The sequence below is a fragment of the Ctenopharyngodon idella genome, chromosome 16, assembly GCF_019924925.1.
Source record: "Ctenopharyngodon idella isolate HZGC_01 chromosome 16, HZGC01, whole genome shotgun sequence".
In the NCBI taxonomy this organism is placed as follows: Eukaryota; Metazoa; Chordata; class Actinopteri; order Cypriniformes; family Xenocyprididae; genus Ctenopharyngodon; species Ctenopharyngodon idella.
Genome location: NC_067235.1, coordinates 11,255,490 through 11,280,898, shown reverse-complemented (window position 1 = coordinate 11,280,898; position 25,409 = coordinate 11,255,490). Strand labels below are relative to the sequence as shown.

The following is a 25,409-nucleotide window of genomic DNA, read 5'->3' as shown; positions in this document are numbered from 1 at the left end:
CCAAAAACTCAAAGGAAAAACTTTTCAGTTTTTAGTACATGGTTGTCGTGTAAACGTACCCTAAGTTGTATACTTAAAAATATATGAATGTCATTGTGCTAGATAATAACAGTTTAAACCAAGTGCCATATATTTTAAAGAAAAACAGCACAAGCATGCTTTTCAACAAAACAAGCTTCAACAAGCTAAAACAATTAACTCAGGGGGAACTGACTCATACATTCACAAAAAAGGACCTTGGTGGTTGACAATTGCAAAATTGGTATGAAAAGTGAAGTTAGCTGAGAAAAGGTTTAACACTTGTTTACAGAAGCAAATTATATTTTGTTATCAAATGCCATGAAATTCATACATTTTTAAGCTACAAAAGTAAATACAAAAGTAATTGTGAGATATTCATTTTTTATTAGTAAGGACATAACCATAAAGAATCTGTATTTTTCAGGTGAGGTTTGAGGTCGTGACCTCTGAGGCATCATACTGCCGCAGTTTGGACATCGTAGTGGAGAACTTTGTCATGTCCAAACCGCTCAACGTTATCCTGTCTTCACAAGACAAAAACTGGCTGTTCTCCAGGCTAATTGATGTTAGAGCCACCAGTCACAGGTTACAATCATGTCATTAAACAATAACAGAATTACTGAAGAAAAACATTTTATTTTTGATAAAAATGTTCAGTTCTCTACATCTACTGTGTGCTGCTGACACCATTTGACAAATTTAAGACTCCCTAAATGTGCATGAAATCTTCATCTTTAGCCATCTTTTCCAGTTTAACTCTGACAACATCCTGGGGCCAGTTGTTTAAAAGTAATCTGATTGGATTTTGGCTATCAGATTGGATCAAATCTTGAAAATGTTTTGTTCAAAAGAAAAAAAAAAGATTTTGAAATCAAATTAGATCACAAAATCCAATCTTGGTTTTTGATCTGAATCAAATCATCAGTTTGTGTTGTTCAAAACATTTTAGTAAGATTTGGATACATTTGTTTCAAAACATCAGGATTGTACTGATCCCAGCAGCACTTTAACAGTAAATATCAAACAAAAATATATTTAATTTGAAGTGTTTTTTTTTTTTTTTTTTTTTTTTGTCACTGTTTGTAAGCTACATTGGCACAATCATAAGAGATGAACCAATCAAAAGTTTTTTTGCGCGCGAACGCGATGTTTCTTGGGTGATCACTACGCAAAACTTTTCAGAGAGAACGCAAAAGCATTGAAATATTTTTTTCCCCATCTAATTTTTTCCCATGTCCCTTTAGGGGCTCCATAGAGCATTAGTAATCGAGATTTGGTAATCTGAAAAAGTGTGTATCTGGATCAGGGTGATTTTGCTTTGAAAAAACAGCACAAAAGTAAGATGAATTACCTGATCCTGGATAGCAAAACATGGGATTTCCAAATCCAGATGATTCTGATCCAGATTAAACTTTTTGAACAACTGGCCCCTGTAGTCAGAATTATGCCACTAATATAAGCTTCTTTTAATTTAGTTTTCTGTCTCAACTGGAAGAAACAGTGGAGAAGGACATAATGCACTTTACCGTCTGCGACATTATTATCAAACACTGTCCACGATTCCGAAAGGTCTATGTGCCATACCTTACCAACCAATCATATCAGGACAAGACGTATCAAAGATTAATGTGAGTATTTGTTTGCACTTATCTGAAGTGGAAAATGTGCTTTTCCTCTTTTATTTTTTTTTTCCATGATTGTCTATGATTTCTTTGATTCTTTCAACCATCTCTCATAGGGATGAGAGTCATGAATTCCGTAGAGTTGTGGAAAAGTTAGAGCGTAACCCGGTTTGTCAACGACTGCCTTTACGGTCTTTCCTCATTCTGCCGTTCCAAAGAATCACTCGCCTCAAACTGCTAGTGCAGGTACTGTCTTCCTCTGTCCTGTTTAAATCTGTCTCTCACATTTTTTTATGACATATTCTACCTTTGAAGAGAATGCCATGCCTTGTTGATCCTGGAACAACATTCCAATCAACCAATCAGATTTAGGGGATAGTTTTTTTTTAATCATTGTGAAGTTTAGGCTTACAACAAGGTTTAGGGGCTTCTACACCATTCTTTTTCACCTACTGTATCATTTGCCTCTGATTTTAGGATAAATTATGGATAGGGTTAGGTTTAGGAGTAGCGATAGGACTGTTTTTGGACAGGAATGTTGTTCCAGGATCAACAATAGATGTTGATCTAGGAGCATGTCTTACTTGGCAAAATCACGGTGACCTGCTTACTGGGACTTTTTTTCTTGACTTTGAACTCTGAAATTTGTGTCCAGCCTTCTTCATCTATGTTGTCCAACTAAACCAATAATATATCAACATGATATTAGTCTCCTTTCTCAGAGAATACGACATGCTGTATTTTAAATGCTCTCTTATCTTATTTTTGTCGGCAGAATATTGTAAAGAGAACCGCTTCAAAGACCAAGGATGAAGCACAGGCCATAAAGGCCATGAAACTACTTGAGAAGGTGAGACTTCTCTTTATGTACTTGAAAATATGTAGTTATGTCACCCACATATCTGCATTGGAATTTCTTATCAGTTATCTCAGTTTCTCTCTTACCACTGTCCCATGCTTCCTTGCTGCTTTACAGATGATCCAGGAGAGTAATGAAAGTATCTCTCAAATGAAGAACATTGAGTCACTTGTGACTCTCAATGCCAAAGTTGACTTTGAGTGTAGGGTGAGCGTGACACCTCATTTGTTCTGAATGCCATCTAAATAATAACGATATTTATAATGACCCCGTATTTTATTTGTGTGTGTTAGACTCTTCCGTTGATCAGTCAGTCCCGCAGACTGGTACGAGAGGGATCTGTGACTGAACTGAGAGACTTTTCCCTGAAAGACAGGGAAGATGAGAGAAACGCTTATATGCACCTTTTTAATGACTATCTCCTGCTCTCTTTGCGGAAAGAGTATGTTTGACCTTCACTAACATCCATAGTTCAAAAAAATGAAATGTTTATGGTGCATAACTTTGCTTATCTTCCTGTTCGCAGAGGGGGTAGGTTTACAGTTATCGATCATGCTCCAGTGTCAGAGCTGCGGGTTGAGAACTGCAGGTTCAAACTGCATTCCTTACAGAAAAACCTGTTCCGTCTGCACATGTCGCAAAAAGCCCTGCTTTTGAAGACAGATACAGAGTAAGTATTTCAATGTGTATGTTTATTTATGAGAAGAAATCAGTTGCACTTTCAGTCTTGTTAACATGCAGTGGCTGCCATGTGCGCATGCCCTGTGAAGTCCACAAGGCTGCAGGGCAGAGGTGTTCCAGTACCCTCCTGGAGGGCACCTTCCAGCAGAGTTTAGCTCTAGCCTTAATTGAACACACCTGAACTAACTCTTCAGGATCACTAGAAACTTTCAGGCTGTTGTGTTGGAGCTAAACTCTGCAGGAAAGTAGCAATCCAAGAGCAGAATCGAACACCTCTGCTGTAGGGTTTCCTCATTTGTAAACTTTGGGTGCATCTCAGTCAGCTTCCTCAGTGAATAGTCAGGGCACTGATCAGGGAGTCTGCCATTTTAAGGGATGTCTCAATTGCAAAATCCTACCAGTGCTCCGAAACGTTTGCTCCCTAAGAAGTCCCACAATACACTATGAAAACCAGGGAGCATCGATGCTCAGTATGTTCCCTTACATATATGTAACATATGCACATATATGTAACAAGCAAAGTATTTATAATAATGTACTTAATAATGTAATGTCTGTTTACATAAAGAAGGAGTCCCAACTAGTAGGCTATATGGCATATGAGGATGCTGCAGGTGGCGGATCATTTATAGCCTTTTCTCACAGCAGCTGGAATAATTAAAATTATCATTTTGATGGCGGATTGTATGGTATAACAAATTAACGTTAGAGATTAGACTGTACAGAAATTGAAATCAACAGATAACGCTAATACACACTAAATACACATAGTCACGCCATGCTGATGTTGTTAACATTAACAATTTGAGAACAAAGTATAACAATAATAATAATTTGCACTGTTTGATGTGATCCGAGCTAAGCGATCGTTAGATTTAATCACCATTGGCAACGCGATTTATTGTAATGCTTTTTTTTCTCAGTTGTTCAGAACAAAAGTAGCAGATTTGTTACTTACTTCTTCAGATGTACCGAAGTACAGTATCCATATCGGTGACTGACAGCCACACATTCTCCTCAAAACATTAGATTCATGCCGTGCCGATTCACAACCCACGTAAAGATGATAATTCCACAAATAACTGCAATTGCAGGTTTCAAACAGAGATGGCGACAAAGAGGCAAAACTTATGGACTCTAGCTTTAAATAACATTAAAAATAATGTCAGAAAGATATCAGATCTGCTGTTGTTCATAAATACCAGTATTAATGTTGTACAATGAGGACATTGTCATATGTCCCAAATAGTGAGACAGCATCCTTTGCTGTCCTTACCAGTGCCCGAATTCATGTACGCGATATACTGATTCATGACTTAGGATGTTAGGGAGCTGATTGAGATGCACCCATTGTCACTTGGAAAACTTTATTGCACAGCATAAATTTATTTCAGTCAGGTAGTCTTGTGTTTTGTAGTCTTGTTGAGCTAAATGATGCATTAAACTAATCTGTACCCATCTCTCATTTTACATCTTCTCTCAGAGCTGATAAACTACGTTGGATATCAGCACTCTCACGTCCTTATCCTGAGATTGACTTCAGCGCAGTTCAGGGTATGTGCCACTTCCTGCTCTGAAGGAAATTGCAATTTCAAAATAAATATTCTAATGCTAATGTTTCGAATTTTTTTCTTTTCCCATTTGCAGACTTTGCACAAATGCAGTGCATCAGAGCCTTTGTTGCCCAGCAACCAGATGAACTCAGTTTAGAGAAAGCTGACGTTCTATTAGTTCACCAGCAGAGTAGTGATGGTGAGTTATAACGCTAAACACATGGACACATAAAGGAAAGATCATGAATAGAATTTATTTTTCTGTCACTATACCTGAGGCCAGCTCAGTTTGGTTTTCTAAGACAGTACACTACCACATGCAAAACGCCACTACTGAACATTACCACATTTACATTACTAAACAGCTACAGGACCAGTCCTTCTGGAGCAACCTAAAGTTAAGTTTCTTGCTCAAGGCTACAATGGTGATAGTCCATGGATCACTGCAGTCAAAATGGTTCAACCTACAACTTTGTGAAAAGTGTAGTGACGTGAAAAGTTAAAGTGATGTGACGTGTGGCCAAGTATGGTGTGTATCTTTGTTTAACAACCCTGTTCCTGGAGTACCCTCAACAGTGCACATTTAGGATGTCTCCCTTATCTGACACCAATTGCCTCCTAATGCAGGAATGGGCAACTTCATTCCTGGATGAACACTGTGCAGAGTTTAGTTCCATGCCCTAATCAAACAAACCTGCCTGTAATTTTCAAACAATCCTAAAGAGTTCGGTTTCAGGTGTGTTTGACTGGGGATGGAGCTAAGGCCCTGTCCACACAAACATGGGTATTTTCAAAACTGCAGCTTTTTCTATTCGGTCTAGCCGTTCATCCACATGCAAACATTATCAGGTCACTGAAACCAAACCTTTTTGAAAACTCCTGCCAGGGTTTTTGCAGTGTTGTCATGGCTTGTGACGTAGGAGTGCGGTCTCCTTTGTTTGATGTCAGACTGTGCACCGCTATCTCCTTTGTTTACATTAGGTGAGTCTGTGCAATGGCAATGACACCTGTTGGCTTGGCATGCTCTTGACAGCGCTTCATAGCATGTTTTTGCATTTTCATGTGGACGGAGACTTTTTTAAACCGTGCTTGTGTGGATGATTTTTTTTTTTTTTTTTTTAAAGAAGGAGGAAAAACTCAGTTTATAAAAATATATGTACATGTGGACTAGGCTTAAATTCTGCAGGACAGTGGTCCTGAGTTGCCCATCCCAGCTCTAACGTGCTGATGAGTTGAATCCAGCATGTTTAATTAAGGCAGTGGTTTTCAATCCTGGTCCTGGGGACCCACCGCTGCACGGTAGCAAGTCAGCTGCCTAAGTTTTCAGATGCAGCCTTTGCAAAGCCACTGGAAGGCAAGCCTGCAACCTTTAGCCAAAAAAGCGTAACGGCTAATGCTAACGCTCCGCCGCTGACGGTACGCAGGGAAGGAGACCAGAGGCTGTTTTTTGAATGGATGTCAATGGATGAGAGGCTTCACTATGCTGATTAAACAGCTTTTGTGGGGAAATAGCTAATCATTTAATGAATCGACAGCCCGTTTGCTAATCTTCAGCATGTTTTACACTAAACAATACTTTCTTGGGAACTATGTGTAGATTTTAGCTTGATAAAAATGTATTCTTTTAAGAGAAGGCAGACTAGGGAATGTTGCGACAGGTAGGACTCATTTACAGCATTACCAACAGCAAATGTGCCGCATTACTGTTTAACAGATAGAACAATAGATGTTGTGTTAAAGCCACTGGAAGGCAACCTTTAGCCAAAAAGTGTAACGGCTAATGCTAAGGCACCGGCTGTGGCGGTACGCAGGGAAGGAGTTTTGAACGGCGGGCACTGATGTCACTGCCATTACACGATAGGCTGAGAGGTGCCGCATGTGATTAAGTTAGCCGTTACGCTTTCTCCAATGGTAAGAGATACAGACCCTCTCATCTCCCTATAATATACAATCTCTGGCCTTTGTCATCACTCTAATTTAACACACCTGATTCGGATCATCAGCTCATTATGTAAGAGCTCCATGAACAGAACTGTCAAATAGACATACAAAATGTGCAGAGTGGTTTGTCCCCAGGACAAGGACTGAAAAACACTGAATTAGGGAAATATATAAAATGCTGGGCACTCTAGGACCAGGGTTGGGAACCCCTCATCTAGGGCTGCATTCCACTCCAGTTTTAGACACGCACTTGCGAACTTCCCGGAGCACTTCCCCTCGGGGGAATCCCTGCCACCATTTTGAAGTGCGTTCCACTTCGTGAAGTGGACGAGAGAAGTTTATATGGACAGACCATCGCTCCCTCGATTTTGACCAAGGGAGCGAGTCTACTTTATATGTACACTTCAGGCAGCTCCATAACCCACAATGCAACACGATTGTGACGTTACCGCATATCGCGTTTAATTTTCCCCACCACAAACAACTCTTTGATATATTAAATATTTAAAAAAATTATTAAAACACACATATATATACATATAGAATGCTGCATTAAACAATTTTGTAAGGGGAAAAAATAAATAATAAATCAGCTCCATTGTGGATTCCAAGTGATCAAGGGCTTAGGATGTTCCAATTCAGCCCATTGCAAAGGTTCTGCCAGTAGTGGGCACTCATGCAACATCACTAGACGTACATCTGAGTCAACGAGACTGAGGGAAGTTAGCGAGGAAAGGGCATTTAAAAAACAAACTGGAACGCAGCCTAGGTCACAGTAGAAATAGAGTGTCCAACCCTACTCCCGAAGGGCCATCTTCCTGCAGAGTTTAGCTCCAACACACCTGCCTGGAAGTTTCTTGTGATCCTGAAAACCTTGATTAGCTAGTTCAGGTGTGTTTAATCAGGCCTGGAGCACAACTCTGCTGGAAGGTGGCCTTTCAGGAGCAAGACTGAATACGCCTGTTGTAGAATGTCTAGTAAAAGTCAGAAGTTGGATTTGGCTCTAAATCAAGACGTTTTGTCACTTGCCCTAGTGCAGGGGTAGACAACGTTGGTCCTGGAGAGCCACTGTTCTTAGGCCCCGTCCACACAAACACAGATATTTTCAAAACCGCAGCTTTTTCTATGCGGTTTAGCCGCATGGCAAACGCAGTATCCGGTCACTGAAACTGAACATTTTTGAAAAGATGAAGATTTTTGATTTTGAAGATTTTTAGAAACTCTGGTTGCAGTGTAGACGGTGAAACCGGAGATTTTGGCTTGTGATGTCGGAGCCGGTAATAACCTTTTTTCCAGGCTTCTGATTGGCCAACATGGCTTTACAGTTAGGGTTATATTGCCACCTGCTGGTTTGGCATGCTCTTGACAGCACTTCAGAGTGTTTTTGTGTTTTCATGTTTGTTTTTTTAAAAACGAAAGAAGGAAAACTCAGTTTATAAAAATACCCCGTGTACGTGTGGACTAGGCCTAAGTAATCTCGAAGAAACTGATTAGCATTTTCATGCATGTTTGATTAGGGTTGGAGATAAACTCTTCAGGTGTGATAAACATTCTTTCATGACTAGATTTCACTCCAAGTTGCCATAGTTTATGTAAACGCCCACACACTGTATGATATGATTGTAGTACTGATGAGGTGCCCTGTACAGTGTCACCTGATGGAGTTTGAGTTCCCTGCCGCTGTCGCCTTTGGCTTGCTAAGTTGGGGTTTAAAAGACACTTATTAAATACACTTATTCAGCAATATTATTGATTTGATTGCACTGACTATCAGCTGAGAACAAAACTTGAACCGAATTGAGCTAGATGATGACGCTACTGCCGTCTGTAGAGATACTCATAGCTGAATTGAACTAATTTCATAATTGATTAATTTTACACCGTTATTGAATTGAAATGACTTAACAGTACTGAAAAAATGAATGAATACTCCAATGAGCATACCTTATATTTCTATTCTTTGGAAGTACTACCAAAACAAGTTCTTATTAGACATGCCAGGCATGATGCTAATGTTATGTTACAAGCAGACAGAACTGAATTGCAAATGGATGCTTGACTAAAATTTCATTTATGGAATTCTCTTCCTTTGCTTCAGGCTGGGTGGAAGGAACTCGTCTGTCAGACAGGCAACGAGGCTGGGCCCCTGAGGCTCACCTGGAGACAATAGTCAGCGACAAAACAAGAAAGCGCAACCTTCTGGACACCATGAGAATTGCTACAGCTGCAATGTGAATTAATATGTACATCCTACATGGTTCTCAGGTGGACATTTTCAACCACAATTTTTTAGTGTTACTTTAAAGTCTTATCCAAAAAGACCTTCAAGAACTTGGATTTATGTGGGAAGTTTCTATTTATTTTGTGTAGATACTCGAGCTGATAAGGGTGATGTGGGCGATATGGTCACACCCATGTCATGGTACTCCACACCCTGAGAAAGGGTCTGGAAAGATGCTGAATTGCACCAACAGAGCTCTTTGGATATCTCATGATTTTGTGCAAATGGTGCAATCAAATGAGTATCTATGCAGCTTCCACAGTGTTTATGTAAACATCATGTAAAGTCTTTATTATAACTTGGAAGTTGGGTGTCACTCCTGGACAGACAATTGGACCACAGTCTGTTTTCCTCTTAATGAGCGAGTTATCTCACTGAGGAGCAACTACAGCTGGATATAAGACAATGGAATCAGTGAGAAATTCTGAATACTGCACACCTGCAATTTATAAACATTACATCCCTTTCAACATGGAATATACATTCTGACTGCAGCCTCAAATACGATTTAAAGAGGATATTGTCGTGCTCCAGGACAAAGATGCAAAAAGGACAAATGGTGAACTTTTCCTTAAACAAATTGTGCTAATTTTATTCAGGATCATGAATTATAGATGGCTAATTTTTAAGAATAAAAATAGGGTAGAACACCCAAGGTTATAACAATGTACATAATACCTGCAATGTACATAATATAGGTTTTTAACTTTAAAGATATAAAGTATTATGTTTTCAGGGAATAATTCCATCCACATTCAAACAGAGTGGCATATAACTGTAATAAACTGATCATTTGTTTCCTGAAAGAACATTTCTTGGTTTAGCAGATGAGATTTTTATTCTTATCAAGTGCACTTTGATTTTTATTTGTAATTATGGGAAGGCCGTTAGGAAGCAAGACCTCAAGGAAAAAAAGAATCAGAATGAAAGAGTAAAGAGGCACAGGATTCAGTAAGAAATCAAATGCTTTAGTGTCATTTACAATATGAAGAATCAATACGAATTCATTTCATAAATGTTTCTCTCATGACAAGAAAAGACCAGACCATAAACAGTTTCATGGCTACATGGAGAAAACACAACAACAACAACAAAAAAAAAAAACATGAAATGGATTTATGATCAACTGAATTGTACTTGAAATATCCACAAATTATTGGTTCCTGAGGCAAAACTGAAATCTACTTGAGCCCTGACCCGTAATCAAAGGTTGCAGAGAGTAAAATTACATTAAAAGTACAAGATAATGTGAACAACATAACACTTTACGATTAGGTTCAATTTGTTAACATTAGTTAATACATTATGTTTCATGAGCTAACAATGGAATTTTTTTTAATTATGCTTTTTTTTTTTTACATTTTCAACTTTCTTTAGTGTGTTATGTTGCTGTTTAAAGGGTTAGTTCCCCCAAAAATGAAAATTCTGTCATTTATTACTCACCCTCATGTCGTTCCACACCCGTAAGACCTTCGTTCATCTTCAGAACACAAATTAAGATATTTTTCATAAAATCCAATGGCTCAGTGAGGCCTGCATTGACAGCAAGAAAATTAACACTTTTAGATGCCCAGAAAGCTACTAAAGACATATTTAAAACGGTTCATGTGACTACAGTGGTTCAACCTTAATGTTACAAAGCAACGAGAATACTTTGAGCGCCACAAACCCCTAAAATAACGACTTTATTCAACAATATCTAGTGATGGGCGATTTCAAAACAATGCTTCATGAAGCTTTACAAATCTTTTGTTTTGAATCAGTGGTTCAGAGCGTGTATCAAACTGCCAAAGTCACGTGATTTCAGTAAACGAGGCTTTGTTATGTCATAAGTGTTTCCAAATTTCAATGGTTTACCACTGGGGGGCGTGACTTTGGCAGTTTGATACATGCTCTGAGCCACTGATTCGAAACAAAATATTTGTAAAGCTTCGAAGCTTCATGAAGCAGTGTTTTGAAATCACCCATCACTAGATATTGTTGAAAAGTCGTTATTTTGTTTTTTTGGCGCTCAAAAAGTATTATTCTCGTCGCTTCATAACATTAAGGTTGAACCACTGTAGTCACATGAACTGTTTTAAATATGTCTTTAGTAGCTTTCTGGACATTGAAAGTGGTAATTGTCTTGCTGGCAATGCAGGCCTCACTGAGCCATCGGATTTTATCAAAAATATCTTAATTTGTGTTCCGAAGATGAATGAAGGCCTTACGGGTGTGGAACAACATGAGGGTGAGTAATAAATGACAGAATTTTAATTTTTGTGTGAACTAACCCTTTAAGCATGAAAAAGATCTGCAAAGTTACAAAGCACAAAGTCACTCCAAAGGGAATTATTCTCTTTATCAGTAAGTGCGTTTCTGAACTCCCTGAAACGCCTCGATTGTAGTCTTGAGGTTTCTTCTGGGAACGTACACGTCACAATATTCCTCATTTAAATAATTCCCCCCCAAGGCATACGCAAAATAAAGGTGCGAGTCCTGGTTGAGTTGTGTTAGTAGTGCGCTGTCACCATGTCCAAAACACAGTACAACATTTCATGTTAATGTGTATAATTAATAATTAATGTACTATGAACAAAAATTAACAATGAAAAAAGTGTATTCCTAAGTTAACATTAACCTACATTAATAAATGCTATAAAAATTCTTAATTTTTAGCTTGTTATAATTAAATAATGTTAACAAACTGAAACTTATTGAAGTGTTCCTGAAAACACTGTCTGGTGGTTAGGAAGAGAAAGAGAAACTTGCTGTTTTTTTTAGCCACTTGGAGGTTTAAATATGTGCTCAAAGGAGCCATGAATAGTCTAATCTCAAGCTCATCCAGACATACAGAGTGAATTTGACAAACAATCTCAAAGACGCACACACTCATGAGAACTTCAGCACCAGGTAAGACAGGAACTCACTCATGCACTCACTCAACTCCTCACACATCATTATCGTCTGCACTACGCGGTACTAGACTAGACCAGAACTATTACCAACTGTTTTAACATGTATTATCACTGATTTACACTATATAAACTTTTCACATGCTGAACAGTCAGTGTCGTCTAATAGGAGTCAGGGCTTGATTAAGGGAGACACATGCACAAACACTCCACAAATCAAATCCAATGGGCTTCTAATGAGAACATACAGGTGCCGCTTGTGTAGAGTAGCACAGTGTTAAAACAGAAGGAGTGCACTGGTCTGTGAGTGCACCGCTTCTTAGTAAAACCAACATTTCAAATGTCATGACCCAACAGAGAACCTCTGAGCAACACATAGGTCTGCTGCTATAGAGCTGCACAGCACAGAGGGCTGATCTCGTCACTACACATTTCAGTTTGAGGTTTAACTGAAGTGAATTTCTTCAGCTTTAACTAGGGATGTCAATTTACATGAATTCTCATAATCAATCGTTTAAATTAATTATTTGATTAATCATTAACCTAATACTCTTAAATCCGAAGCAGGGGGCTAAGTTATCACATTACTTAACAATCACTTGCTTAACTAACACTAAACAGATGTTGTTTTAAAGCCTAAAAGCTTGGCTTTACAGTGAATATAGGGAATATGACCATCACTTAACAAATGCTTTTAAATTTGCTGACATATTAGAAGTGCTCTATTTTCATATCGTGAAAAAATAACTGCTTTACACGAAAATGTGATCTGTAAAATCATCGTACATAACAGATAGATTTCTGTCATATCTCTGTAAAGGTCTCAACAAGCAGAATACAACAAACATATTTCTTTCAGTTAGAGGCCAAACTATACCAAGTATTTGTATTTAAAAGAGCCGTCGGCGCATGTGTAAACAGCATACACATGATGCTTTTGCGCCACATAAGACAATGTGTAGATCACGGAGTGACTTGACATGCTGCTTGGCTAAAGCTATAAGACTTTCGGGTTTCGATCGAGTTGTGATCATGACGCAGTGTTTTCATTTGTCAAACGTCATTTGAAATTCAACCAATGGAAACTGGATCTCGGGTTGGTGGGTGGGTAGAGACGTTGTTTAGAGACAACGTTTTACAGCTGGAGCGCACTTGGATTGGATTGATCGCTCAGATTAACAGGTCTTGATTTACCATGCGCCATAGAATAGGAGCGCACAGCTGGAAGAGTAGTTCTTATGTTCATTAAAATCACTTGTTTGGAGGGTTATTTGGACCCTTGGTTAATTATGTTTCGAAATAAACATCTAGCCTGTCTATTCCATTGCATGGCTTGGAGATATTAATACACTTAGAATACGTAATTATGGCACACTCGCTTCATTTTTCCTTGTGTCTTTGAAGTAGTGTAGTGTTTTGCGCATAAGCCGCTTGCACTTCAAAACTACGCACTGTAATGGTGACCTTGCCTAATCAACCATCAATAAGTTTTATCGATTAAATTATTATTGACAAATAATCGATCGTCGAGCATCCCTAGCTTCAACCGTAGCAACAATCAATCAGAACAGATACTATGAATTCCATTATGAAACATATGGGTAAAATGGGTTGGAGAACCAAGTACTCTTCCAAAATAGCAAACCTGAAAGCATAAGTGTGCAGCCCAGTGTGAGCATCTAGCTCTATGAGTGAGTAAACAGAGGTAATAGTAGACTTGGTTCAGAGCACAGTGGATCTGAACAGCACAATGTGGAGGTTGAGATGGTATATGTGTGTACTATGGTACATTAAAATACAGTGAAGGGGTTTCACTGTACAGCAGGATGAGAATCACTCCACTAATTCCTCCAATTATCGATTATCCGTTCCTTTCAACCTGAAGGAGCATAAAAAAGACAATCCAATGGTCAGTTTTTATGTACTTATGAAAGTAATGTGTCAATACAGGATTTCACGCTTCATGATTATGTAAGAATGTGTATTTCTGAATCATTTATAAAATTGTTCTTATCTAAGGGTGTACTCACACTAGGCGCTCTGAACCTCACCTGAGCAGTTTGACCCCCAAAGCCTGGTTCGTTTGACTAGTGTGATCACTCCGTACCATGCCCGGTTCGCTTAAAGGGTTAGTTCACCCAAAAATGAAAATAATGTCATTTATTACTCACCCTCATGTCGTTCCACACCCGTAAGACCTTCGTTCATCTTCAGAACACAAAGATATTTTTGATGAAATCCGATGGCTCAGTGAGGCCTTTATTGCCAGGAAGATAATTTATACTTTCAGTGCCCAGAAACACTGCTTTGAAGCTTTACAAATCTTGTTTCGAATCAGTGATTCAGATCGCGTGTCAAACTGCCAAACTGCTGAAATCACGTGACTTTGGTGCTCTGAACCATTCATTCGAAACAAGATTCGTAAAGCTTCAAAACAGTGTTTTAAAATCAGCCATCACTAGATATTGTTGAAAAGTCATTATTTTGTTTTTTTGTTGCACAAAAAGTATTATTGTCACTTTATAATATTAAGGTAGAACCACTGAACTCACATAAATGGTTTTAAATACACTACCAGTCAAAAGTTTGGAAACATTACTATTTTTAATGTTTTTGAACGAAGTCTCTTATGCTCATTAAGGCTGCATTTATTTCATAATAAATACAGAAAAAACAATAATATTGTGAAATATTATTACAATGTAAAATTATGGTTTTCTATTTTAATATACTTTAAAATATAATTTATTTCTGTGATGCAAATCTGAATTTTCAGCATCATTACTCCAGTCTTCAGTGTCACATGATCCTTCAGAAATCATTCTAATATGCTGATTTGATACTCAGTTATTATCAATGTTGAAAACAGTTGTGTTGCTTAATATTTTTATGGAACCTGTGATACTTTTTTCAGGATTCATTGATGAATAAAAGGTTAAAAAGAACAGCATTTATTCAAAATATAAATCTTTTCTTTTGACTGGTAGTGTATGTCTTTAGTAGCTTTCTGGGAACTGAAAGTGTAAATTAAATTTGCTAGCAATAGAGGCCTCACTGAGCCATCGGATTTCATCAAAAATATCTTAATTTGTGTTCTGAAGATGAACGAAGGTCTTATGGGTGTGGAACGACATGAGGGTGAGTAATAAATGACATCATTTTTGGGTGAACTAACCCTTTAACCGTCCCTAGCCTGCTTGGAAGCGGTTCAGTCAGGCTCAGGCACGATACGCATGCAGTGAGCGCTAACCGCGGAACAGCTACTACTTTTGTGTGCGCTACGGTCATCATTACGACAGCAAACATCTTTAATACTACTTGGATAATACATTTTTCAATTAATTTAACTAATTTGAGTGTATTTGGGTTCATAATGGGTCTGGTTCTCACCTTACTGATGAACAGGAATTGTAGTTTGTGAGTAAAGCTGCAAATTTCTCCATTAACGTCAGCTGCCTTCGTAATAATTCTCTGATAGGTACAAGTGAAAATTGCTGCGCGGCATAAATGATAAATCTATTATGCAGCATCTTAGCGAAGGTGATTTTCTTCCATACAAAAAGTTGCATCGTATATAACGCAAGCGTGCTCCGGTCCAGAAAGTTAAGTGCAATGTGAGTGCAGGCCAGCAGGGAACAATCGCGCTCAGGCTCGGTTCAAGGCAACCGTGCCTAGTGTGAGTACACCCTATATGATTTAAACAAATTTATTCTGCTCGTTTCATGAACGAGACCCACTGATAACAAGAAATCTTTCATAAAGTTATATAAAAATCAGAGGACAGTTATAGTAACAGTTAGAGAAAAAATAGTCAGTAAAAAAAAAAAAAAAAAAAAAAACTAGTGATGTACTAATATTTCAGTACCAAAGAGGTTATCAATAATAGAGTTGATTATTTGTTTTCACTTATCGGTATCTATTAATATTGTTTATTTATACAATACTGGATATTTAAATTGTTCATGTTCATTCCCAATATTTCCATTCAGATTAAACTTAAGGAAGCACTGGATGGCAGCAAAGGTAATCTTTAAAAACACAATAAATTAATAGTAATTTAACAACACTGATACATCTTCAGCAAATCTCAAAATGAATATTCATTTTCATACTGTAAATTATAAGTTTATTTGTAACATTTCAAATTTTAGTGAGCTGTTTTTAATTTATCTAGAGAAAAATAAAAAAACAGAATTTTAATATCTGCCATTTCAAACATGAGAACAGTTCTTGGTTTTTCTCTATTGGGCCAGAAGTTATTAATTTTAACTACTTAGGTTATTAATTATGTACAATGATTATCTTCTAGAAAAGTGGAAATTAAGTGTTACAATAGCCTCTTTCACACATTCAGTTATTACTGGTAAATTACTGTTAAGAAATCATGAGTGATGAACAAGACATTTTCAAAATACCGGTATATTAGTTCTGGCAAATTCCCGGTATGAGAAATTGTAATATTACCAGTGAATTACCAGTATGATGCTATGTATAAACAAAGAACAAGATTACCGGTATGAGCACATCCGAGGTCAGAACGAGCTGACGTAAGAATTTTGGGCCAATCAGAAAGCTCTGTCGTAATTGTATTTAAATGAAAACATGCTAGTCTGACCGTAGCGCTGCATCTTGTGCTCGAGACCCTGCCTTCATTTAGATTCATCAGCACTGTGACTTGCGTACTATAGAAACTGAAGTCCTGCTAATCATTCAGGTGGATGAAGAAAATTCCAATGAATGACATCACTGAGTTAACTGGTATTTTGGTACTGATGTGTAAATGATATCTTCCCGGTACAAAGAACGCTGCTTGTGTAAACAGCACATTTGTGTATTTACCGGAAGTCGTTCAGGTAATTTTACTGTAGTTAACAGGGATTACTGTGTGAAAGGGGCTTATGATTGCTAAACACCTGCCTGTATGTATGCACGTATTATACCTGTATGAGATGGGTAGGAGGAGGTTGTTCTTCTTCAGAGCTTGCACTTTGCTGAGAGTCTGTGGGTCGAGGGCGATGTAACAGCGTCGGGCGTAGTCCAGAAGCTTTTCTTTAGACGGGTCAAACTCACCCACCTCGGCCACCTTCTCTGGAGCCACCAGCAGAAGCTCAGCAATGGGTGTGGTCGAGGCCACCGTATTACGATCTACACCGTGGATCTGGAAGGCCTTGGACATATTCTTTAGCCTCTGGTATGTCACCAGGATCTTTTTATAGCGGAACAATACACCTGCTGCGTCTTTCACTGGAACAACAGCAAAAAGGAGAGTAAGAGAAAGAGGAAGAGGAACAAGCCATCAGAAAGAGAAAAATCACTTGGCTGTCATGTTTCCTCAATCTGAATGCTCATGCTCACCTCTCTGTCTTTCTCTCCCTCTGGCGATTCTGAAAACCCTCCTTCTCTTCAGAGCTGGATGACTGGCGGAGGGTCTTCCAGCCGCGCCGATATTCCGAAGTGACATGTTGTCTGTTATCACATCCTCTCCTGACATCATTTCCTCTTCCTCCAAGTAGCTATCCTCAAGATAGTCATCCTCTTCTTCATCTCCCAGAAGAGAGAGGGATTCTGTGGAAGCACAAGTAAATGTAGTGGAGTCAAGTGTTGTAATATATCTTAACAGTTACAAAGGTTATTGTAATAGCCGATGTACAATATTGTTCAATAGCTTGGGATCAGTAATTTTCTTTCTTTCTTTTTTTTTGAAGAAATTAATACGTTTGTTCGGCAAGGACACATTCAATTGATAAAAAGTGACAGTAAAGCAAAATATTTTAATTTCAAATAAATGCTGTTTCTTTTGAACTTTCTATTCATCAAAAAATCCTGAAAAAAATGATCATGGTTTCCACAAAAACGCAACACCACAACTGTTTTCAACATAATAAATAATAAATGTTTCTTGAGCAGCAAATCAGCATATTAGAATGATTGCTGAAAGATCATGTGACTGAAGACTGGATTAATGAAGCTGAAAATTCAGCCTTGCATCACAGGAATAAATTACATTTTAAAATCTATCAAAATAGAAATGCATTATTTTAAATTGTAATAATATTTCATATTAGTTTTTACTGTATTTTTGATCAAATAAATGCAGACTTAAGTATAAAATACTTATTTCAAAAACATTAAAAAAATATTAACCTCAATTTTTGAACAGTAGTGTATCATGTTAGGACAAATCAGGCGACATATGGCCATTTTTATATTAACGTTAAAGCCTGATAATAACCATGTCCACTTGACAGAATATTAATTTTGAATTAATATCATGTAAAATGTGTTAATTTCAACAATTTTGTCATTATATGATATACTTACACTACCAGTCAAAAGTTTACTCACACCTATTCATTTTTAAATATTCATATAATAATAATGATAATAATAATGTTTTATTTATAAAAGCGCCTTTCCCAAGCTTAAGGTCACTGTACAAAGTAGCCATAACATAAGGACATAGCGACAATATACAAAAAAAAAAATACAGAAATACAAACACAACAAAACAAATAACGAGGAATCTAGTCAGAAGTAGGATGAAAATACTGTGAGAAGAGATGTTTTAAGTTGAGACTCTAAGGAAGAAATGGAGGTGATGTTTAGAAGTGTGTAACAATGCAATAGGGCTGACAAATAATTAGGAGCATGATCATGCAAAAATAACATTTTAATAATATTTTTGAAAAATCTTTAACTCATGAAAACTTATTTAATATTTAATATATTTAATTATTTAATATATTTAATTAAATTAAATAATATACACACCTTGCAGTTCATTGAGCGATCTGTTGTTGCTACTGCAGCTGCTGCTGGTGCTGCCGCCACCGTGGCCCTGTAAGAGAGGCTGAGTGTGGGGGGGTCCAAACATGGAATTGATCTGAGCACTGACTGGACCAGGAACAGAGCTCAAGGCCTTGGAATTGGCGGAAGTCTGTTGGGTTGGCCTCTGCTGGAATGACTGGCGGTTTGCTGGCCGCTGGCTCTCTGCTTGTTGATCTGAAACGTTAATGATTATAGTTGATTCTTTATATTACAAAAAACACTCTCCCCCCTATCGTACACAGAACAGACTTTGACCAGAAGGAAAATGGAGTATCTTGTAATTATTAGGGTTTTAAGCACGTAGTGCTGAAACCGTATTGTAATTGTAAGGATTTTTATTATTTTTCTTCCACCGTAAAACGAATCATGCAGACCAAACCATAAGGCCTAGAGACTTGAAACTTGGCCAGATAATAGGTCTCAATTTGGGGAGAGGCTGACAGAGTATGACCCCAATCGCTCATAACTCATAGACCGTTTGTCTTATATCATTGTAATCCTTGGCTCAAGACGAATAAAATATATATCTCCGATTTTATTTTCCGCCATTTTGAATTTTGTCTAAAATCTACTTTTGCGAACTAGTCCTAGGTTTTTTGCCAGATCGGAACCAAACCAGTAGAGAAATGTTCTCTGGAGTCTGAATATCAATAATTATCAAAAAAAAGTTGAAATTTCGATTCACGGTCGGACTAAACGTACGCCAAAAAGTATGATGTGGGCGGAGCCACTTTTACTAAAATGGCTATAACTCGGGAAGGAAATGATATATCTTTACCAAACTCGGAACACGTGTATAGGCTCAATCTTTGGTCACAGTAAAAAAAAAAAAAAAAAAAAAAAAAAAAAGTGACGATTGGACACTTGATGGCGCTATAACATGAAAAAAAAACTCAAAAACAGCTGTAACTACACAACCATTAGTCCAATCGACTTGAAATTTGGCATGCAGTGTCTTGGTCCAAGGATGCATGATAGTCTATGAGCACATTGGTGTATCTTGAAAAACATGGCCGCCATCGGCCAATGAAGTTTGAGCACCTATTAGATAAGGTTAACGGAGGCCGATCGGAACGAAACTTGGTGGGCATGTTCGACTCATGGTCCTAGAGGTCTGTACGAATTTTGAAAGAAATCAGCCACTAGTTGGCACTAATGAGTTTTACGCCTCTGTAATCATGTGGTGTTTCACACATACACACAATATTCATATCATTTGATAAATCTCCCCATGCTGAACAACTTTGCCTCAAGAACCAATGCTGTCAATCAAATCGTTCATTAATTATTCGCGAATATGTAAAAAAACTACTTTTGTGAACTAATCCTAGGTTTTTCACCCGATCTGAACAAAACCAGTGCAGGACAATTCTCTGGACTCTCTAGATCAATAATTATCAAAAAAGTTGAATTTTACCCTTTGGGTCACTATAACAGGGTCATTCAGAAAATGGGCGTGGCAAAATATACTCAAAAGCCTATAAAACCTAAACGAAAACTCAGAACTTCATGAAATGAAGTGAGCATGTGCAGCATATGATTCTAAATAAGCATGACAACTTTTATGGAGATCGGACCATAGGTGGCGCTATAACTGTTAAAAAGCTTTAAAAAAAAAAAAAAAAAAAAAAAAACCATACATTTTTAATGGTTTTGGCTGAAAATGTATATATAACTTTGGGTGTGATCGACTTATTTTCACGTGAGTCATGTCGTTAGACTCCTGAAACCTTGCCAAGTCCAACGATACCAGACTTGCCAGGTTTCGGCTTATGGTTTGTGTAACGTTGTGATTTAGCGCTTAAAAACTTTCCAGCGTAGGTAACACGGAACCATAGCTCGTTAACTAAATGCTAAAGCCCAAAGGTCAAAATTGTGATAGGAAAGTGAAATTATATATATATACACACACACACAAAGTGCTCTCCATAAGTATTGGGACAGTAAAGACAAAATTGCTCTGTTAGCTGTGGTGTCAAAACATCTATAAATGATTAAAAGATTAATATTAAGATTAAATAAAAAGATTAATATCTAATCCTGTACTGCAGAAGTACAGAATGTCACATTTTATTATTGGCTGTTTCAACACAAAATGTTTTACCAACTAAGAAGTACAGCAATTTTACAGTTTCATCCCTCTGCCTAATGTGAGCATAAGTATTGGGATGGTTTAACTTAAAGGAAATGTAAAAGTGTAAAAGCTAATATTTCATTGTAAATCCCTTACAAACAATCACAGGAGAGAGTCTGTGACCCATAGACATCACCAGACTCTTGGTTTCACACTTTGAAATGCTTTTCCAGGCCTTTACTGCAGCCATTTTCAACGGTTGCAGTAAAGGTTTTAATATGAGGCAGAAGTCATATTAATCTTTTAATCATATTTATAGATGTCTTGACACCACAGCTAACAGAGCAATTTTGTCTTTACTGTTCCAACATTTATGGAGGGCACTGTGTATAAATATACAGACAGTGCTCGAACACCGAATTAATTCCACTTTCACGATTACTTGCGCTTCAACAGACACATACACACAAAATTATGTCAAAATACCTGTCTCGGCAAGTATTCTCTCAGTTGTGTCATAAGTGAACAGTTGAGAAACCGGATGTGTGTCAGTTATCTGGTCTGTGTTTTCCTTCTTAAAGTGACAGCAGCCTAATATTCTTGCTGTTGTCTGTGTCATTAATGTTAGTAAAATAAAAAAATCATTATCATCATCTACCATGTTCGAAAGAAAAGAAGATAGTGAGGAGAGCAGTCAGGAGGACAGCGATGAGGACAGCTTTTAGGATAAGTGTGTCACGTAAAGTGTGAGTACCAAGCAACATCTCCAGGTGCTCCCTTTAGAACCAGACCAAAAAAAGTTATGTGCACCCCTGCATATACATATACACATACACACACATACGTGTATATAAAATATATAAATACTAAAATAACACTTTACCCCGATCATTTTCTCTTCTCCTTCTCCAAGAAAAACTCCTGGAATCATGGCCTACAGGGGAAAAGGAAATTCAGTTTTAGCCTTCCCCTAAATCTGTATCAATATATCCAGCCCGACTTCTGCATCAGCCATGATCACAAGAAAATTTACAGGAACATCTTTTTAAAATAAATCTGTTTATTACATTCTTTCCATGGATGGAACACAGTCCATAATACACTTCATGTGCATAGAAAGGAGGCGTGATTTAAGTAGCTGAATTGGATTTTTTACTGAATTTGCCCATAGAAGATTTATTCAGTACCATTCCATTCACTATTTTTTTCTCGTGGCTCTAAGGGGCTGTTTACACTACACCATTTTCAACTAAAAACGGAAACGCAAAGGAAAAACTTTTCCATTTTTAGTTCATCGTTGTTGTGTAAGTGTACCCTAAAATATCCTCTATTAGCACAGTGTTGGCTTACACTATAGCTGCGTCCCAATTCAGAGGCTGCATCCTTCAAAGGCCGATTGCGTCACAGAGGTACGACGAAGGCTGTCCCAATTCTAATTATCCTTCAAATGCATCCTTTGTTTCCCGGACAGTGAAGGATACAACATTTTGGATCCTTTGTGGCCTTGCCTACCCCAGAATTCATTGCACGTTTTTTATTTTTTATTATTATTTTTTTTTAATAGAAACTACTAGAGATATCGGCTGATAAAAGCTATTATTATCACTATCGGCCATCGGCCGATTGTTTAAAAACTGCTGATGATCAGGGCATACTGTGTATGAAGAAAATCACTCGCGTTGAATTTCTTCTTCTTCTTCTTGGCGGTTGGCAAACCAGCTTTTGTGTTGAATTTTAAGGCATTAACAGTTTAAAAATAGTGATGCTAAAGCAGGCTCTTTTTGATCCTATGAATCATCCGTATTTCAAGCCAGGGTTGCCAGATCTGCGTTTTTATTTGTAGCACCTCCCATCCAATAATCACAAAAGGCTTTGTGCTTTGTTACTTCTGATAAGAATAAAAGTTTAAGTTTTCAAATTCTGTCCATTTTATCATGAAATTCAATAAATGGCGTTTTGACGCTCTCTAAAAGGTGACGTGTCAGATTGCTGTAATGCCTCAGTTCAGGCGGCAGCTCGGAGCGTGAGTCTTTTCTTCCTCTTCAGCACAAATTATTTCTCGAAAAACATGCATAATCATCAGAGGTATGTTGAAAGATATAGACTAGTACAACTTACCAGAATGTATCACGTCTCATGTAATCACTTTATTTGTGCTTCAACCGTGGAAAGACGTCGATAAAACAGCTTGTGAACGATGTCACATTTACCTCAGGAATGTTTTCCAATGTTCACAGTTCCTTAGCTATCTATATATAAAAAAAAAACACTAGAGAGGATCTTATTTACTGTTAATTAGGTTTGTGTAAATTTGCCATTAAGACAAGTGCTTATGAAAACTACCTTATGTGATACTAAGTTTAATACAAACATTTCAGTTTTTATTTGAGTGTAATTATTATATCCGAAAATAAACAGCAGCTGAATATAAAACTTCTGTTGTTAATTGTAACCTCTAATATGGTAGTGTACCAAATGAGGGGTTCCCTTTATAGTTTGCAACATTATTTGGGAGAGATTTTTTTTCTTAAGAAAAACCAAACTATCGGTATCGGCCGATATCATTCTGAATAATCGGCTATTATAATCGGCAGAGAAATTTAATCGAATATCTGATACAAATAATAAAAATTTAAAAAAAAAAAATTAAAAAAAAATATATATATATATATATAAAGTGGTTAAAATGTTGACTTGTATCTTACTAAGACATGATTGTATACAGTTGTACATAATTTATGTACATAAATAGACCATGGTGAACATATTTAGACATGTTGTGAACCCTGTTTTTTTTTTCCAGCTGAATATAACTTTCAAAAAAGTCCAGAACAAACTTTACTGGTGCTCGTCAACTGCAGCTGTCACAGTTACTAGGCAACAATAACAATCCTCCGTAGGCTAAATTGTCCCATTTAATAGCTCGATCTGACCTTCGAAGGATGCAGCCTCTGTATTGGGACACAGCTTTCCCCGTCTTACCGTTGCTTTCCTGACTCTTGGTTGAGAAGATGAACCGATCGAGCTGGCAGCGCAGGAAGTCCCTCTCCTCCTCCAGGTCCTCAATGCGCTTCTGCAGCCATGAATTTTTCTCCAGTGAGATCTGCAGTTGTGTCCGTAAGTTAGTGATTAACAGGTACGAGCTGCTCGGTGCTGGCGGATCACTACCTGTATCACAACATAAGCAAATATTATCACACGTTGACATACAGCAGTTAAAGGGATAGTTCACCCAAAAATGAAAATCTTTATGCCGTTTCAAACCCATAAGATTTATGTTCAGAAAAATACTCAGAAAGCTCTCAGATTTCATCAAAACTACCTTCCGAAGATCTTAAAGTCTTAAAGGTTTGGAATGACATGAGCATGAGTAATTAATGACAGAATTTTGTGGGGTGAACTAACCCTTTAATTACGTAGTGCAGGGGGGGAGAGCTATCAGACTCTGATGTTGAATGACAAAAAAACCTTATGAAATTCATACACTACATGGTGAGTGTGTAAGTACATAGTGTATAAGTGCATAGAGTATACGGCATCATTTGGGACACAAATTACAACAAAAAGAAGTGATAAATCAACTATACTGACCATCAAAGTTCTGGTCATTTTGATTGTAAAAACCTCCCTGCTGCTCAAAGTTGTTGTCTTCAAAGGGAATGGAGATTTCATAGGCATCCTCATTCTTGGGTGCTGAGGAATGATGATTAAAAACACGTAGGCTTCACATTATTCTTCTGGGAAATTAACAGGTGTCAGCTCACAAGTAAATGTATACACCAACTGCGATTAGAGCGCGTGCACTCACTCTGTAGCTCTCGGGAACTCGCGTGCTTCCTCGTGGCTGAATCCGCATCATTCATATTTCCGTCTGTTCAGTTTTGATCTGAGTTGAGACACAGAGAGCGTCTATCAGCCCAAAATACTCATGACGTGTTTTATTTCGAAAAATTTTCTCTGCAGAGCATCTAATGCAGATGCGCGTGCGGCGACACATCACATACATGAGGTACATGAACTATCTAACGAGCGGTCAGATGACTAGCAGTATCCGAGTCTTCTCTCTTAAACACGCACGCAACATAGTAAAAATCTGTCAAACTGACTGTCAGTATCTACCGTTCACTTTAAGACTATCCATCCACAATCAAAACATTTATAACAACAACAAGACATGGGCTGCACTCTTCTTAAAATCAAAAATACTACTCATGGTTAGTGTAGTGGTGTATGTACAATGCACCGTTTGTTTAACTGCATAAAGATGACTAGCAAACTGGCTAATCTTTAGACCGTTCCAGACAGAATCAACAATTAAGCGCAGTATTTCTGTCACGTGATGACACAAAACATGTACAAACCGTTGCTCACTCGTGGACGTGCTTCCCTATCACGTATTTGAAGCGTCTGTCAGTGCACTTTCATCTGTCTGTGTGTTTGTGGAAGAACCAGCTTGCTAACAATAACAAGTAAATTACCCTCAGCAGCAAGCACTAAAAACAACGGGAAGGAAGACACAATTACGCACCTTAAAATCTGCACGTTCAAAATAAAAGCCTTAAAGATTTTTTTAAGTCACAAAAGGCACAGTAGTAATAGCATAGTATATAGTATAGTTATAGTAGGTCTATATAACTGGTTAAAAAATTGGGTGG

At 37.6% G+C, this 25,409-nt stretch overlaps 2 protein-coding genes across 5 annotated transcripts in view; one reads left to right on the top strand and one right to left on the bottom strand.

The window, feature by feature from the left end:
• The window catches only part of arhgef5 (Rho guanine nucleotide exchange factor (GEF) 5), an 18,975-nt gene extending 8,929 nt beyond the window's left edge, over positions 1–10,046 (top strand). For both annotated transcript variants that reach the window (XM_051864267.1, XM_051864268.1), the window contains exons 6-15: positions 446–606; positions 1,497–1,649; positions 1,760–1,889; positions 2,419–2,493; positions 2,620–2,709; positions 2,796–2,944; positions 3,029–3,172; positions 4,667–4,737; positions 4,831–4,935; positions 8,776–10,046. In XM_051864267.1, the coding sequence (XP_051720227.1) occupies positions 446–606; positions 1,497–1,649; positions 1,760–1,889; positions 2,419–2,493; positions 2,620–2,709; positions 2,796–2,944; positions 3,029–3,172; positions 4,667–4,737; positions 4,831–4,935; positions 8,776–8,912 (1,215 nt within the window). In that variant the 3' untranslated portion in view covers positions 8,913–10,046. The remainder of the gene's footprint in view (positions 1–445; positions 607–1,496; positions 1,650–1,759; positions 1,890–2,418; positions 2,494–2,619; positions 2,710–2,795; positions 2,945–3,028; positions 3,173–4,666; positions 4,738–4,830; positions 4,936–8,775) is intronic.
• On the bottom strand, positions 9,906–25,409 carry ccdc106a (coiled-coil domain containing 106a). 3 transcript variants are annotated; one of them, XM_051864271.1, is made up of 9 exons: positions 25,283–25,409; positions 24,563–24,640; positions 24,346–24,447; positions 23,737–23,922; positions 21,638–21,688; positions 18,624–18,854; positions 17,208–17,417; positions 16,793–17,096; positions 9,906–13,731 (listed from the first exon to the last, which is right to left on the bottom strand). In XM_051864271.1, the coding sequence occupies exons 2-9, from the start codon at positions 24,615–24,617 to the stop codon at positions 13,707–13,709; spliced, it is 1,164 nt and encodes a 387-aa protein (XP_051720231.1). In that variant the 5' UTR covers positions 24,618–24,640; positions 25,283–25,409; the 3' UTR covers positions 9,906–13,706. The 3 variants fall into 3 exon arrangements, with proteins under 3 accessions (XP_051720231.1, XP_051720229.1, XP_051720230.1); XM_051864269.1 differs by lacking the exon at positions 25,283–25,409 and adding an exon at positions 25,116–25,272; XM_051864270.1 differs by lacking the exon at positions 25,283–25,409 and adding an exon at positions 25,126–25,272.